This window comes from Nicotiana tabacum, chromosome 2 (assembly GCF_000715075.1).
Source record: "Nicotiana tabacum cultivar K326 chromosome 2, ASM71507v2, whole genome shotgun sequence".
Classification (NCBI taxonomy): Eukaryota; Viridiplantae; Streptophyta; class Magnoliopsida; order Solanales; family Solanaceae; genus Nicotiana; species Nicotiana tabacum.
The window spans coordinates 104,262,010-104,276,503 of record NC_134081.1 but is presented as its reverse complement, the minus strand read 5'-3'; the positions used below and the strand labels follow the sequence as shown (position 1 = coordinate 104,276,503).

Here is a 14,494-nt window from a genome sequence, read left to right as displayed (position 1 = left end):
TCCTCAATTCTGCCCCACACAAAAAAAGAACGTATGCAATAATAGACGAAACTCTAAATTATAAACCAGCATCCGAACTTTAACTCTTCAATATAATGTCCTTCTATTACAATTCTTCATAACGAAGTGTTAATTACGCAACTATGTCCAACGTCCTTCTTCTAGTACAATTCCTCAAAGTGTTAATTTGTCAATTATGTCCTTCCTTGTAAGCATTTATTTGAAAGATTTAAGGGTATTAAAGACGGTTAATATTTGGGGATATTTTTGTCGTTCAATATTTAACGTGACACATTCGTACTTTTATAATAATATAGATATAAATATAGATAGATAGATAGATAAATTATGTATATATTATATCTTTACCGATTATTTTTAGTTTAAGCGATTGGATGATCGGCTATTTGGGTTAATTCTATAGGTTGGGCTAACTGCTCCATATCATCTAGTAAGCCCAATATTACAGGCCCAAAATGCTAAGGAGCAGATTTTGGAGAGAATCTAAACCAAAGTGGGTAAAAGTGTTGAGGAAATTCCAAAATCACCCACCACCGGACCGAATACGATGCTGATCTTTCCAACAAGACCCTTGAGCTTCAGAAAGTCGTTCCATTTTCCGCATCAATTTTGCAGCAAAACGGTTATGTCTACTACAACAACAGCTACAATGCATTCCTCTGTTTCTCCTTCAAGAGAATCCCATGAAGTAAGTAGCAGTGGAGAAGCTGGCATTAGCGTTGAAGAATGGCAGGGGTGGGGTACCACATCTCCTATACCGGCCATGGTTACTCAGGTAGTTGATGACTTGAAGCTTTTGCAGAAAGATAGTGATTCCGACATGATCTTTGGTGGAAATCACGGCAAACTCTCGGTAAAAAAACTTACGATTTTTGAAATTTGAATGTTTTTTTTAGCCAAACTTTGATGATTTCCCTATCAAAATGTCAGAAAAAGAGAATCTCAATTTTGTGCATTGTGAATTTGTTAGTTTTATCTTGACGGTTTACTCATAATTCACGCTATTGTATTTGGGCCTAGAAAGTACATTCAATGCTAAACGTAGGAATGCTGAATGCCACTTATGGGCGTACTCATCTCTGCCGTTGTAGAATGCTTTCTGATGGACCCTTTATTCAGTAGTACTACTAGCTGATGCTAGATAAAGTGATGACAGTTTAATTGTTGATTGTCAAATTGCTCGAACCAAATGTTCTCAACTTTTTTAACAACAATTTCTATTAATATCAACCAACTAGCCTCAATCCCAAACGAATTAGGGTTGGTAACGTAAAACATATATATCAATCCACTCTATTCAGGTCTATTTCATTTCAAGTATTAATAGGTACTTGAAAAGAGTGAGTTGCTCTAGTGGTGAACACCCTCCACTTCCAACCAAGAGGTTGTGAGTTCGAGTCACCCCAAGAGCAAGGCGGGGAGTTCTTGGAGGGAGGAAGCCGAGGGTCTATCGGAAACAGCCTCTCTACCCCAGGGTAGGGGTAAGGCTACCCTCCCCAAATCCCACTGGTGGGATTATACTGGGTTGTTATTGTATTGCTCTGTATTTAGATCAATTCACTCCAACACTAAATACTTGTCTTTTAATGCAAATTAGGATTTATCTGAATCTTACTTTTATCCCTATATGGTTAGCTAGGTATGTGGTTGTTTGTGTTTTGCGACTCCCATGCTTTAAAGTTTATATAGCTCATATGGAACTTTTACTTCGATTATGTTTTGTTCTTAGTTAGGTTTGCATTGATTTCGAGATATTTTAGATCTCTGAAGACACATTCCTTTCATATGAATTTAGGTCTACCTCATATCTTTTTATCACCTAAAATCATCATATTGTCGCAATGGTGGAAGTGGTAAATCAAAAAGTCTATATGGTACATGGTCAACCATCTTAGGTGACCTCACTTTATCCTCTATATGTGCTATTTTCACTCTTTGCGTGCAATTTGCACCCTTTGTTGGATGTGATCGCTTAAAATCTTCTCCTCATATATAATTACAAATTCATCTTAATATTTGCATTCTTGCAACATTCAATTTGTGTAAGTTGGATCTCAAAGGCCTAACATTCACTCTCATGTGATATTGCTGGCCTTGCATCTTTCCTGTAGAACAGCGTTGCACCTTGTTAAGTATTTTTTTCATCCCGTATCACTTCTCCATTTTATAACAATGATATAGTAAAGATCCTTTATTTACAACACATTTTTTATAGTAACATGTGGTATTTCTATGTGCAAAGTGAAAAATTCACTTGGTATATCTCGTCTAATTTTACTCTAGTATTATATTAAATTAAAATAAAATATAGATAAAATTGATGGTTTTAAATGAAGAAACAATGATGTCACCTTGAGAAAATGAATAATATTGGAAAAAGATAAAATTAGATTAAGCGGTAAAGTATATGTTTTGACCTCTCAACTTTTATTCACTTCATACGCGGGAAGAGAGATCAAATATATAACAAAGTGGAGGTAATGCAAACTAAATATATACGGTGACGGGATGACCTCATAATGACTACCTATTCTCTTTAAGGAATTTCATTGCTCTACCTCGGGTTTGTTCGCCTCTTTCATAATTACTTGATTGTTATTAGCTCAAAATTCTGTTCTGATCCTTAGGGCGACTTCAAGGTGCAAGAGGATAAAAAGCATAGAGCAACATATCAGTCTTTAGGTGATTCAGAAACGAAACTCCAGTTCTTTTCAGCACGACAAATTGCATGTCGTGTGCTTGGAAGTAGGGGTTACCTTTGTCAGAAGGTAAACTATTTGCTTAACACATCAATGTCATGCTTTAAGATTTTATTCTTGTATTTTTGTGTGAGATATTTTCTGCATGAAAGCATAAAGAATAAGTATGTTGTGATCTGCAAATTCTGCCTTAGAAAAGTTCTTTCGTTTTTTTCTTTTTTGACAAACAAATAGGTTTTGATGGTATCACATCTGGTTTTGTTTCTGTTGTAAAATTTTCAAGTGCTGGCTTCCATCGGAAGATTGTATGTGCTCAAAACTTACTTCATGTCCTCTTTGGCGTCGAGTACGGTTTTGGTTGTATATGCATCCTAAGGTACGAACTTTTCTTTCTATCCTTTTTCTTGTTTTTTCCTTTTCTATTTTTCCTTTACAACCTTTCATTTTCTTCTTATTTCACACTTAATTCTTCCTGTATAAGAATGTTTATATGACAATCCGTTCTTTTGCAGGATTTCTTGCGACAAAATAACACAGGGAAGTTGCTGTGGCAAGTATTTGGCATTCAAGCTGCTACTTTGTGCCTCTATGGAATAGCTGAACATGAGGAAATGATGTGGGATGCATTGAAGCTTGCAGGTCTTCATTTTATTTTAAATTGTTTGGTAATTTAATATTCTACTAGAATGAAGCAGCTAGAGAGCTTGTCGAAGCATAATCCCTTGAAGTTCTCAGAGAAGTGCTTGTAACTACCACATGATTCCTAAAATGGATGCTTATGTTTTGTATGAAAAAGGTTGCTTATTACAGAATTTTGGAGTAGACCTCTTGTTGTGGTTGGTAAAATGATAATTGTTGTGTAATTTAGCCAAGAGTGTTGCGCCCTTGTACCTGTGACCATCTGTGTCCCAAAAAAAAGGTATGGAAACTAAAAATTACATATAAATAGCTAAAATACCATACAATCTGTTAGTTAACCAATAATTCAAAACATGTAGTTACCAAATTCAACTGTGTAAGCATGTGTCTGGTAGACTGGTATGCGAGGGTTGAGACAGATTTGAGATTTCTTGAGAACTATTGAATTAGGCATGTAAGCATGTACATTCCTTTGAGCAAATAACTAGGTGAGTGGTCTGTCTCTAACACACAGGAATTATGGAAATGTCAAAGATACCTGGGTCACCACATCTTCGATGAGTCTACTTTAGTAGAAAATTTTGCTACTTTCTTGTTAGTTTCCCTTTTAATTGTTTTTAGCATGTTTATCAGTTTTGATCAATTCTTTCCGACAATTTCTCGCCCGGACAACTAGAAAAAAAAGCCAATTATTATCTTAGTCAACCGATGGACTTGTTGGGGCTAATTTTTTTCGATGTATTGAAGAGCAGTAGATACAGACAAACTGAAGTTTGATGCCATATTTAAATGTTAATGATAACGAGGAAATGATCACAGTTCTTTCCCGTTTTGTCGAAGTTAGCAGAATACTTTGTTATGATTGACCCCATCCATGTAGCATCAAAGAAGATTTGCTTATGGAGCTAAGTTGATGTAATGTATTCTGTTTTAGGAAAAATGCTGTGTATTCTGTTCTTACTTTTGGCAGAACCTGCAGGGAGTTTAGCTTTTGATTCGCATTTCACATTATTTTCAGGAAAAGATAAGGTTTGGTGCCTTTATCCCAACAAGAATGCACCAGCGAAGTCTGTCAAGGATAGCATGGCCGAGCTTTCTTTTGCACATGTAGAATGCCCTCCTGAAACGGTACACCACCCTAACTTTTGACATGGAAGTATGGCCAAGTTGTCATTGACAAGATGACAAAGGGGAAGCAAATGTAGGAACGAAGAATCGTTCACCTTCTTCTTTTTCTGGAAGCAATTCAGGGAAATGAATTTGAGACTTTGAGAAAAGTGTAAAGGCTTCCAAAGATTTTCCGTAATAGAAAATAATGGAATTACCCATAAGGGAATTTTGGAGATATAATTTGGTGGTACTTCCCTTTCTCTTCTCAAGAAAGAGGGAACAACAACAACAACCCAGTATAATTCCACGTGTGGGGTCTGGGGAGGGTAGTGTGTAGTTAGAGAGGCTGTTTCCGAAAGACCCTCGGCACAAGGAGATGAAAAGGAGGCAATGGATCAAGAAAGAGGGAGATTAAGCTATTTTCTTCCATCAAGTGAAAGGTTCTCTTTATGATACTCTACCCTCCCAAATCCGCCCTACCTAGCCGCCTACAAGGGACTTTCCCCTTTTTTCTCCCTTGGTTACTCACTCCCGCATTATATTTGGAGGTGGAGGGTCCTTACTACTAAGTAGCCATCCTTTATCCTCGGCTAAAAGCATTGGCTGGCTAAATTTTGCTTTGATTAAGTGCACTTAAAGAGTCATTATATAGATTATTAAGCATGTTTTTTCATGGGGCCATGCAGATTTATTTGAACATGTGGTTGCTAATAATATTTCATACGATGGTAGTGTGAGTGTACTTTTACTGCTTAAACCACGTGATGGCGATCAATCCTGTCAACTTGTCTATGTGATATTCTCATTTTCCATTGCATGAGTGTTGACGTTTATGCTGCTATTTGTAGACAGATGGAGGCCATTCCTTGAATTTTATTCTAATTGATGGGACCTGGAGCAATTCGGGTGCAATGTTCAGCCGTTTGAAGGTACTTCAGCCAGCAAACGTAACTCTTTATCGCTTTAAAATCAAGTTTCCATTATGAAGTAATGAACTTTTTCATCAGCATCGTAAAAAAGAAGACATAAAAGAAAAAGAACGGAAATAATAAATTGAGATTGAGGTTTAAGTTTTAACCAATTAGATTAATGAGATTATATTATTGGACATTGAAAAAGCTTCTGCCTCTTGTGATGATAACTTTTTACTTTCACATACTTATTAGTTATTTATGCACAGATTTCCACCTAAGTTGCTCCGACATGGCAGTTTAGGTGCCGCATCCGTTTCGACACGACACTAGTATGGGTATGGGTATGGGATCCATACCGGATTTGGTCAAACAATTTTGGGTACTTTGACCACGACAGACGGAAAAATTCGAGACGAGATACAATTTGATTTCCGAAATAAGAACCAAAAGTAGGGTAAATTTAAAGAAAATAGCATACCTTATCTAGGAAATCAATCCTTTACTTATCTAAAACTTGAAAAAAAAAAAAATCCACACTTTATAAGCTATACGTAAGTATTCCACAACATTTCTCATAATTTAAAGATACTTTTTTTTTTTGGAATTATTTTTAGCCGGATCACCGCATCCGTATCCGTACTAGGATACGTATCCCCGAATCTTACAATTTATATCTCGAAGGATCCGACCTCTAGATCCGCACCTGTGTCAGACACCTACACCTGTGTCCGAGCAACTTAGATTTCAACTGCAGTTCTGCATGTCAGAGCACATAAATTTGCTAATAAAGCTGTATCCGGAGAAAAAAGACAATTAATTTGTATAACAGTTGAAATTGCAGAACTCTTGCGTCTTAAGTGTACAGAAGTTAAAAAAACTCTTGTGTTTTACTTGTATAAAAGTTATTTTGATGGGTAAAAGTAAGTTCTATTGACAGAGAAGGGCACACTGTAAGTGGCATATGGTAATAGTTATCTAGAGACGGGCAATTATATCTCTCAATCTGTAATCATTTTTCCTGATAATTTAAGATCGCTTTTTATTCCCTCTTATGTAAGACATATAAAATGATTCTACAGTAAAATTACCACCATTCTCTTTCCAATTCCACCTGTCTCCAACTTCTTCCATTCTACCTTCTAAGCTGGATACCTCAAAAGGCCTCAACCCCTTCTCTCCTTATCTCCTTGGACAAACTTTCCTTTTTTGTTCCCGTGGAGACAGAAAACATCTGCAAAACCTGATATTGAGAGACATATCACTGTAGTCTGATTCCACAAACTTATCCTCTCTTCCCTATTGAGAGACATATCCCTAATATTTTATACAAGTCCACCCAACCCTTTGTTAATGTCTCTCCAAAGAACTGAGCTATGGAGTTATGGATTACTTATAGAAGGGGTTCTTCATCTGCCTGTATCCACTCCATACTTGTCTTTGAGTACTCTCCAATACTTATCTTCCTCGGTCCGAACCTTCAAAGCCACGTAACCAAGAGGGTCCTATTGAAGACCCTCAAATCCCTGATACCCGATCCTCTAGTGTGTATTGGAGAACTTAAATGCCTTCAATCCACCAAAGAGACCCCCTCCCTTCTGACCGACGGAGAATTACAGTGTAATTGGTCAAACATTTAGCAATACAGCAAAAGAGAGACACGTGTATAAGAAGTACAAGTTGGATCCAAATGAGTGCCTTGGTACAACGAGTTATTCACAGTATTTCTTTAGTTTCTCTTATCATGCCAATGTTCCATTCCGTCTATTAGAAAATTACATTGTACTTTGTTTTGCTTTAATAGATAAGGTAAACAAAAGAGAACCATGTGTATTAAAAGTACAAGATTGTTAGTTACTTAGTTGGATACAGATGAGTGACTTGGTATAACGAGTTATTCACAGTATTCTTTAGTTCTCCTGTCATGCCAAAGTTGCATTCCGTTTAGGGTACATTTAAGTTCTGATTACGTGGATCAATTTCCCAAAGAAAAACAGTTGATCTGAGATATTTAATTGTTAGGACCGATACGAGTTAATGTGGGGTGATGAGCTTCCTTGCATAACGTTGAACACAGGAGCATCCCTGATGCATAAACTCAGGTGAATCACATGATCCGAACTGCAGCTTTTTTTTGTGCTCATTCCTCTTTAGTACTTGCCTTTCTGCCTTTCTTAACTCATGTGTATTGTATTGGCCAAGGGCAGACCGCAGCCATCATGGGATCGTACATGTACAGCAGCAGCGGCAATAGGCCTCCTCGATGAGCTACATGACCTTACAAATTTTGTTTCCTATGGATTGGATAAACAGGCTAAAGCAATTGAAGATGCAGTGGAGGTTTTGTTAGAAGCACTTACAGCTCGACGGCTTCGCATGGGTAGGTCCATCACCCGTAAACAAAGACACAATCGCAACATCCTTTAACAATGGTAGACAGTTGTTATCACCTTTCTGGCAGATTGACATCAGCAATTTTGAAGATGCTATGCCACATATACAGAGAAGACAGTCAATACATGTTTCTTCGTAGAGAAAGAATTACCAGTTTGAGCTCAGAAGATCCAGATATTTTTGGACAGTTTTTTTTCCTTTGGTTTTTATACTTTTTTTCCCCCATGAAACTGTCTCCATATAGTTATGCTTCTCCAAGTTAGTAGGACACTCTTTGAGTTACAAAAAGGAAAAGTCATGAAACTGTTAATGGAAGTCATATAGGATAGATGTTAGAGGAACAAATTGGTTCTGAATTTATAAGCATACTAGAAATCCTCTGTTTTTGCTTTTGTTTTCTTGGTTATACTTTCAAAACCTTTCATTAGGAGAAATGCTTTAGAGAAGGGAATCTATTGATGTTCAAAATTAATCAGGTTAGTGCATTATTAATTTCTGAGCTCTCTAGAAAGCAAAAGACGGTTGATGCTGCAGAAGGATTAATCAGGTTAGTGCATTTTTTTTTTTTTTTTATTTTTTTAAGGAAGTTTTGACCGGTACCAAGTTACTTGTTGATCCTATAAACTATTCCTGTCCTGAGATGACATAAATTAATTGGACCGATTATTGAATTTTTTACTTATGAGTGAAATACGAGATTCATTTTAATATAGATGATATCAACTACTACTAATAACCGAAGGGTGGACAATCATGAATCAATGTCTAGTCGGATGAGATTGACTTGATGTCCATAGGGCAGTTGTTACTAAAATAAAATAGCCTGTCTCTATCTTTTTATTTGTTCGAAATTGGGAATTACTGAAAGCTTTGTGCCACAAGTTAGCGTCCAAGGGATGTCACAGGCGCAAAGATAGAAAAATACCCTACCACAACAAAAAAGAAAGATGCTAATCCAAATAAAGAAAGTGGGGAAACAGATATGAATAGCATATGGAAATTGGAATTGCATTGACGAATAAGCGTATGCCTTTTAATTTTAGTTGAACAGGTCACAGGTGTGAGTTTAATTCTGAAGATAGTATACTTCACTAGAATTTGTATGATATTGACAAGTTCCTGGTCATGCCGTTCGTTCAAATACAAACTAGTCCTAATTTGTTAGTAATTTGCATAAATAAAATCGAAGGTATTTTTTCCAAATTAAAAGAAGTATTAACCTTGCTTGTAATTTATATGCAGCCTTCTTAGCTTCTTTTTTCACTCTTATTATGAAAAAGATATGTTAATATAATAATCTGTTCAACTGACCTAAACGTGCCTCAAATAATATTAAGTTGTATTATATTAGGAAAAAGACAATCACTTGTACACCTTCAATTAAAGATATCTCTCTCTTTTTTTTTTCCCACAAATAAATGTTGTCGAGAATCAGAAAGAATATTGACTTCCAATTTTAACATAACTCCATAGGTTTGTAAAAAATAACATACAACAAAGTTTCAGCAAAGCAGAGACTTCCAATTTAGTTAGCTTTCAGGAAGTGCTTTACGTTTGTTCTTTTCTCTTTTTGGCCAGATTTTCTTTTCCACCAAAGTAACAAGGCGTTTTGCAAAGTAGGGCACTCTTCCATAAAAAAAAAAGAAAAAGAAAAAGGCATAATAGCCCAGTAGACACTTGTACTTATTCATATTTGTCATCTCGGTCCCTATATTCAACGAAATTTTATCAAAACACTTATAATTATTCAAAGTCGATATTTTAAACTCCTGTGACCTTTGACCGAGCATACGTCACAACTTTATGACTGAGTTGTACACGATGCGTACATTTCACGCGTACAACGAGCATGAATATTATATTAAAAATAATTAAAATAAGAAAAAAAAGTCAAAAGAAATTAAAAACAAAAACATACTACTCTTTATTTCTTGTTTCACCCCGCCCCCTCCCCTATTTTTTCCCCTCTTTATCCCTTTGCCCTTCTCTTTCTTCCCCAGCCTCTGCCCCCTTTTCTGTGTTTCTTCCACCCATCTCGTTCTTCCCCAGCCCTTGCCCATTTCTTTCTTCTTCTTTTTTTCTAAATATTTTTGATAGATCTGAGTTCCTTTGTCATTGTTTGTTTGCTTTGTGAATATTTGTTTTCAGTACAAAATCGTTTAATTTGATTGATAGACATCTTTCTTTTTTATTATCTTGTACGATTGTTGTTATGTATAAAGTTAAATTTATTAAAATATGATAGAGTATAATATTAGGAATCATTTTCTGGGAAGCAAGATTTTAATGGGCGAAGCACGAGATTTTAAGATAGTAAAATCGTGAAGATGGATGTGAAGTGATGAGTGAAGGAATGAAGATGGACGAAAATGGCAAAAAGAGGAACGGAATTGGGTGGTACTATGGTTGGGAAGCTCGGTTTTGGAAAGGAAGAAAAATGGTGGATATAAGGTATTCGGGTAGATGTGGAATAAGAGTTCTTATTATGAATGAATTGGAAATCAAAGTGTGTTCATGGTGTTTTTGGTGGCCATAGAAATTTTCACGTGATGTCAGTGCTGTTGGTGATAGCATAAGGAGAAGTTGAGGGTGAAGAAGAGAGAAAAAAAAGAGGTTAAAAACAGAAAAGAAAAAAAGATGAAGACATAAGGATTATTTATTTATTTTATGTAAAAATAAAAAGAAAAGGTGATGTAGCATAATTTTATTTCTAGCATCATGCGATTGAGAGACACGCAACATCAAAGGGGTTTAAAATATCGACTTTGAACGACTATAAGTGCCTGAATGAAACTTCGTTGAATATAGAGATCGCAATGACAAATGTGAATAATTACAAGGTGTCTATGAGCCTATTCTGCCTAAAAAAAAAAAAAAAAAAAAAGAATGTCACATCTAAGATTTAAATATGTGACCTAAAGTAAATTTTGCTTCACATTTGTCACTTCATTACAACTCTCTCTTATGTCGCTAAGATTCAACAGTTCATTTCAATGGAATTTTTATTGAGGAATGTTTATGTTTGTGACTTTCATCTGCCAGAAGTATTTCCAGTGAATTGTACAATAATATGACCATTTTCTTCCGATACTGATTTAGAGGTCAAAAAAATTGATGTTCCAATTGTGAAAAGTGAAATACTACATGTTTTCTTAGAAAGAAAGGAAAAACTACTGTACAAAGGAAGTTTTGACGTTTGCTCCTATTTGATGTAACAGCCTTACTAATCTTGTGCAATTATTTTAGGTTTTTCAGACTTTTCAATTCATTACTTTTCTATGGAAGAAGAAGATTTACTCCCATCTGTGGTGAAATTCAACAAGTACATACAACTCTCCAAATGAAAATTCTCTCTTATTTCCCCCTTTGTGCTACATTTTTTCCTCTCAGAAATGGTTTTCTGCAAATTAAAGCACATGTACTACAAAATATATATTTGCATTTTTTTATATGAAAAGTAATATACGTCATGACATTAAACGCCTACTAAAAAAGTAACAATAGGCGGTCAAAGATATAGTCATTGTCAAACATTTGCACATTATTAGAAGTCCAAAACCAGCACCAATATCCATTAAATCAGGTCAATAAATTTGAATTGTAATATCAAGAATCAAGAGTTTGAGTTTCAGTCAAATTGGAATTATCAGCTTGATCACTAATTTCCTCATCTGAGTATTCCCCCGCGGGCCCCATCTCAAAGGGCAAAAAAATACCACCAGAAACATATGAAAGTAAAAAGGGAAAAGGTCGGGATTTGTACCAAAAAAAAAAAAAAAAAATTATATTTGACCCTCGTTATATTTTTCGTCAATCCATCCTACCGTTAATAAATTATTAAAAATTACTCTCAACTCTAATGTCTCTCCACCGTGGCACCTGACCTCTCTATTAATTTGTCCATATCAGCCGCAAAATCAACAAATCCCACTAAAATATTAATTTCCCAATCCCCATCCTCTAATTCATCGAACAAACTCACAATCAAAATCACAAAATCCACCCAGTAGCTCCAAATTCATGTTATGCAACTTTGAAGCCCATTGGAGAAGAAAAGTAAAATAGAACAAGGCCTCGCTGGAGTCTGGAACACACGACTCTGAGGCAGCAACCAGGAGCACAGTTTGGCTCAGCTATCAGTAAATATCAATACCGTTTTATGTTCTCAAGCTTTTTTTAAAAAACTTTCAATGGGTGGATTTTAATTTTTTTTTCAAATTTGTGAACACCGGTGTTATTCTTCCACTTTTAAACTCCAATATGATTTTCCACTCGATTTCAGTAGGAAACAAGATAGAAATTTCAGGTTCTTGAGTGCTTTTCAAGCTGCGAAGTCGACGACCCAAAAATGGAGGTCAAGTTTGTTCTTCACTCAAATCCAAAAGTCAGTGTTTGATTCACGATTTTAAGTTCCAAATGACAACATTTAGCCAGTTTCCTCCGTAGATAATCAACAAATTGAATTGTCAGCTTCAATTTTTCGACACCCAAAGAACACACCATACCGGGTTTCGAAATTTTTACCATAACTTCTTCAAATGAGAAGAAGAATTCGATTCATGCTTCCAACTTCGACTCGTATGAATCTTCAAGAAAAAAAATCACAGATTCTTCAATAGATTTTGAGGTAGAGGGTTCGGTTCGAGTTTTATGAAAACAATTCTGGGGTTCTATCATTTTTTTTTGTTTTTGTTGAATAGGAGTTTGTTTTGAAGCAAACTCGAATAGATTCTGTTATGATATTTTTGAGGATATTGAAATAAGTTTGCAGACTCGTGAGACGGATATTATTAGTGGGTGCTAAAGAATATGAACGAGTGATTCGAGTTATCCAATAACGCGGTTGAGGAAAGAGAGTTTGGAGGTGAGTTGTTGATACTCCTTATTATGAATCTAGGGAGTATTATTTTAGTGGGATTTGATGAGACAAATGAAGAGAGGAGTCGGCTGTCACATTGGAGGGATGTCATGGCCAAGCGCAATTTTGAATAGTTTGTTAATGGTAGGGTTGAATTTGAACAAAAAGTATAACGATAGATAAATATAAATTATATATCATAGTAAAGGGACAAATTCAAACCTTTTCGCAAGTAAAGATTGTTTGAACTTTGATCCTTGAAACTATTACTAGTTAGTATGTGTTTCTAGTACAAAAAGAGAGAATATAGTCCTTAATTGTCTTTGATGGCTAATTGAGTCAATAGAAATTCCAATTATAGGATAAGGGAAAAATGAAAAAAATGGGTATCAATTGTCACATCATTCTTCTCTATGCACTCATTTCGTTTCAATTTATGTGAATCTATTTGACTGAGCACGGAGTTTAAGAAAAGAGAGAAGACTTTGAAATTTGTGGTGTAAAATGAGGCACATATATTTTGTGTGGCTATAAATCATTGCATAAAGATAAATTGTTTACAAATAGGGAAAGAGGTCATTATTTTTGGCACGGACTAAAAAGGAAATAGGTTTAACATAAATTGAAACGGGGGAGTATTTTATATTCTATCAATCTATCCAAAAAAAAAATCCCTTTCTTGTGAACTTATCTGTGAGCAGTAACCAGCGTCTCTATAAACCTCAATCCATCAAATTTGGGCGCAAATTTATCTGAAGATGGTGATGTTTTCACAGGCTTTGAACAATTTCCATCCTTTTTCTTCAAACTATCATCCTGAAAATAAAAGAGAATTTCAAGATTTAAATGCATTTTGGATGCACCCTTTTAATATGAACACACGTATTATTACATGATCAAAGTCCAAATCCAAGACCTATTGTACTTTATATGCTACATGGGTAAAAAAGGGACGGTCTAAGAGATAGTCTGTTGCACAAAGTATTCCACGGAAGATCCGTGGAAGACTCAAAGGGTCGCACCCAAGGGATGTGATGTAAGACAACTTAACCTATTGCAAGTATTAGTGATCGCTTGCACGACTTGAACGCGTGAACTATAAGTCATACAGATACAACTTTACCGTGTTCCAATAAAAGAAGATAACTTTCTCTCGACATTCAAGTGATGCAAAAACAGAAGAGGAGAGAAAAATTACAAACAAATTGAAGTCTAACCTGATGAAGAGAAATTCGAACTTTGGAAGAAGAGGTTGTGGTAGTAGAAGAGATGGCAGCAGCAGAAACAGAGGCTGCTAAAAGTCCTGATTTCTTCATGTTATTTTGGATGGAATTTAATTGTGACGCCGGCCGCCGGCGGAGAGTTTGATCAGATGGTTGGGAAGAATAGTTTATAGTAAGTTAACAGAAAATGGGAGGAAGTTGGAGAGCTATTTATATAGGAGTTGGAACCACTGCATTGTGTCAGAATAACTTTGCCGCAACCATTCTCTACCTTAAATTTATTTGTCCTTTTGATTACATTCTTGCCCTTGCTTTGACTTTCCCATTCTCTCTCTCACACTCTCTAGTAGTCCTCCCGTTTCATCTACATGATTTAGTTTGACTCGACACAGAGTTTAAAAAAGAAAATTTAAAATTTGCGGTCTTAAAAATTTAAGGGTTAAAAGTTTTATGGGACCATGATATTTTTGTGCTCATTAAGAGTAAAATGAGTAAAATGAAGAGTTTAAAGTTAAATTATTTTTAAATTTATAAATATGTCATTTATTTTGGAACACACTAAAAAAAATATCTCATCTAATTTGAAACGGATGGAGTAATATTTATTTAAGATACGTACACTTTTTTTTTTCTGCTACT

General features: G+C 35.4%; 1 protein-coding gene and 1 long non-coding RNA gene across 2 annotated transcripts; one reads left to right on the top strand and one right to left on the bottom strand.

The window, feature by feature from the left end:
• Positions 1 to 520: 520 nt before the first annotated feature.
• On the top strand, positions 521 to 8,222 carry LOC107796680 (uncharacterized). Its single transcript, XM_016619474.2, has 8 exons — positions 521 to 874; positions 2,649 to 2,789; positions 3,004 to 3,096; positions 3,233 to 3,359; positions 4,378 to 4,487; positions 5,318 to 5,398; positions 7,403 to 7,482; positions 7,588 to 8,222. Exons 1-8 carry the CDS (start codon positions 569 to 571, stop codon positions 7,805 to 7,807), a joined length of 1,158 nt encoding a protein of 385 aa, XP_016474960.1. The 5' UTR covers positions 521 to 568; the 3' UTR covers positions 7,808 to 8,222.
• A 4,928-nt stretch (positions 8,223 to 13,150) lies between these two features.
• On the bottom strand, positions 13,151 to 14,102 carry LOC107796681 (uncharacterized). Its single transcript, XR_001650461.2, has 2 exons — positions 13,850 to 14,102; positions 13,151 to 13,448 (listed from the first exon to the last, which is right to left on the bottom strand). It is a non-coding gene; the product is annotated as an uncharacterized LOC107796681 (long non-coding RNA).
• Between the last annotated feature and the right edge of the window lie 392 nt (positions 14,103 to 14,494).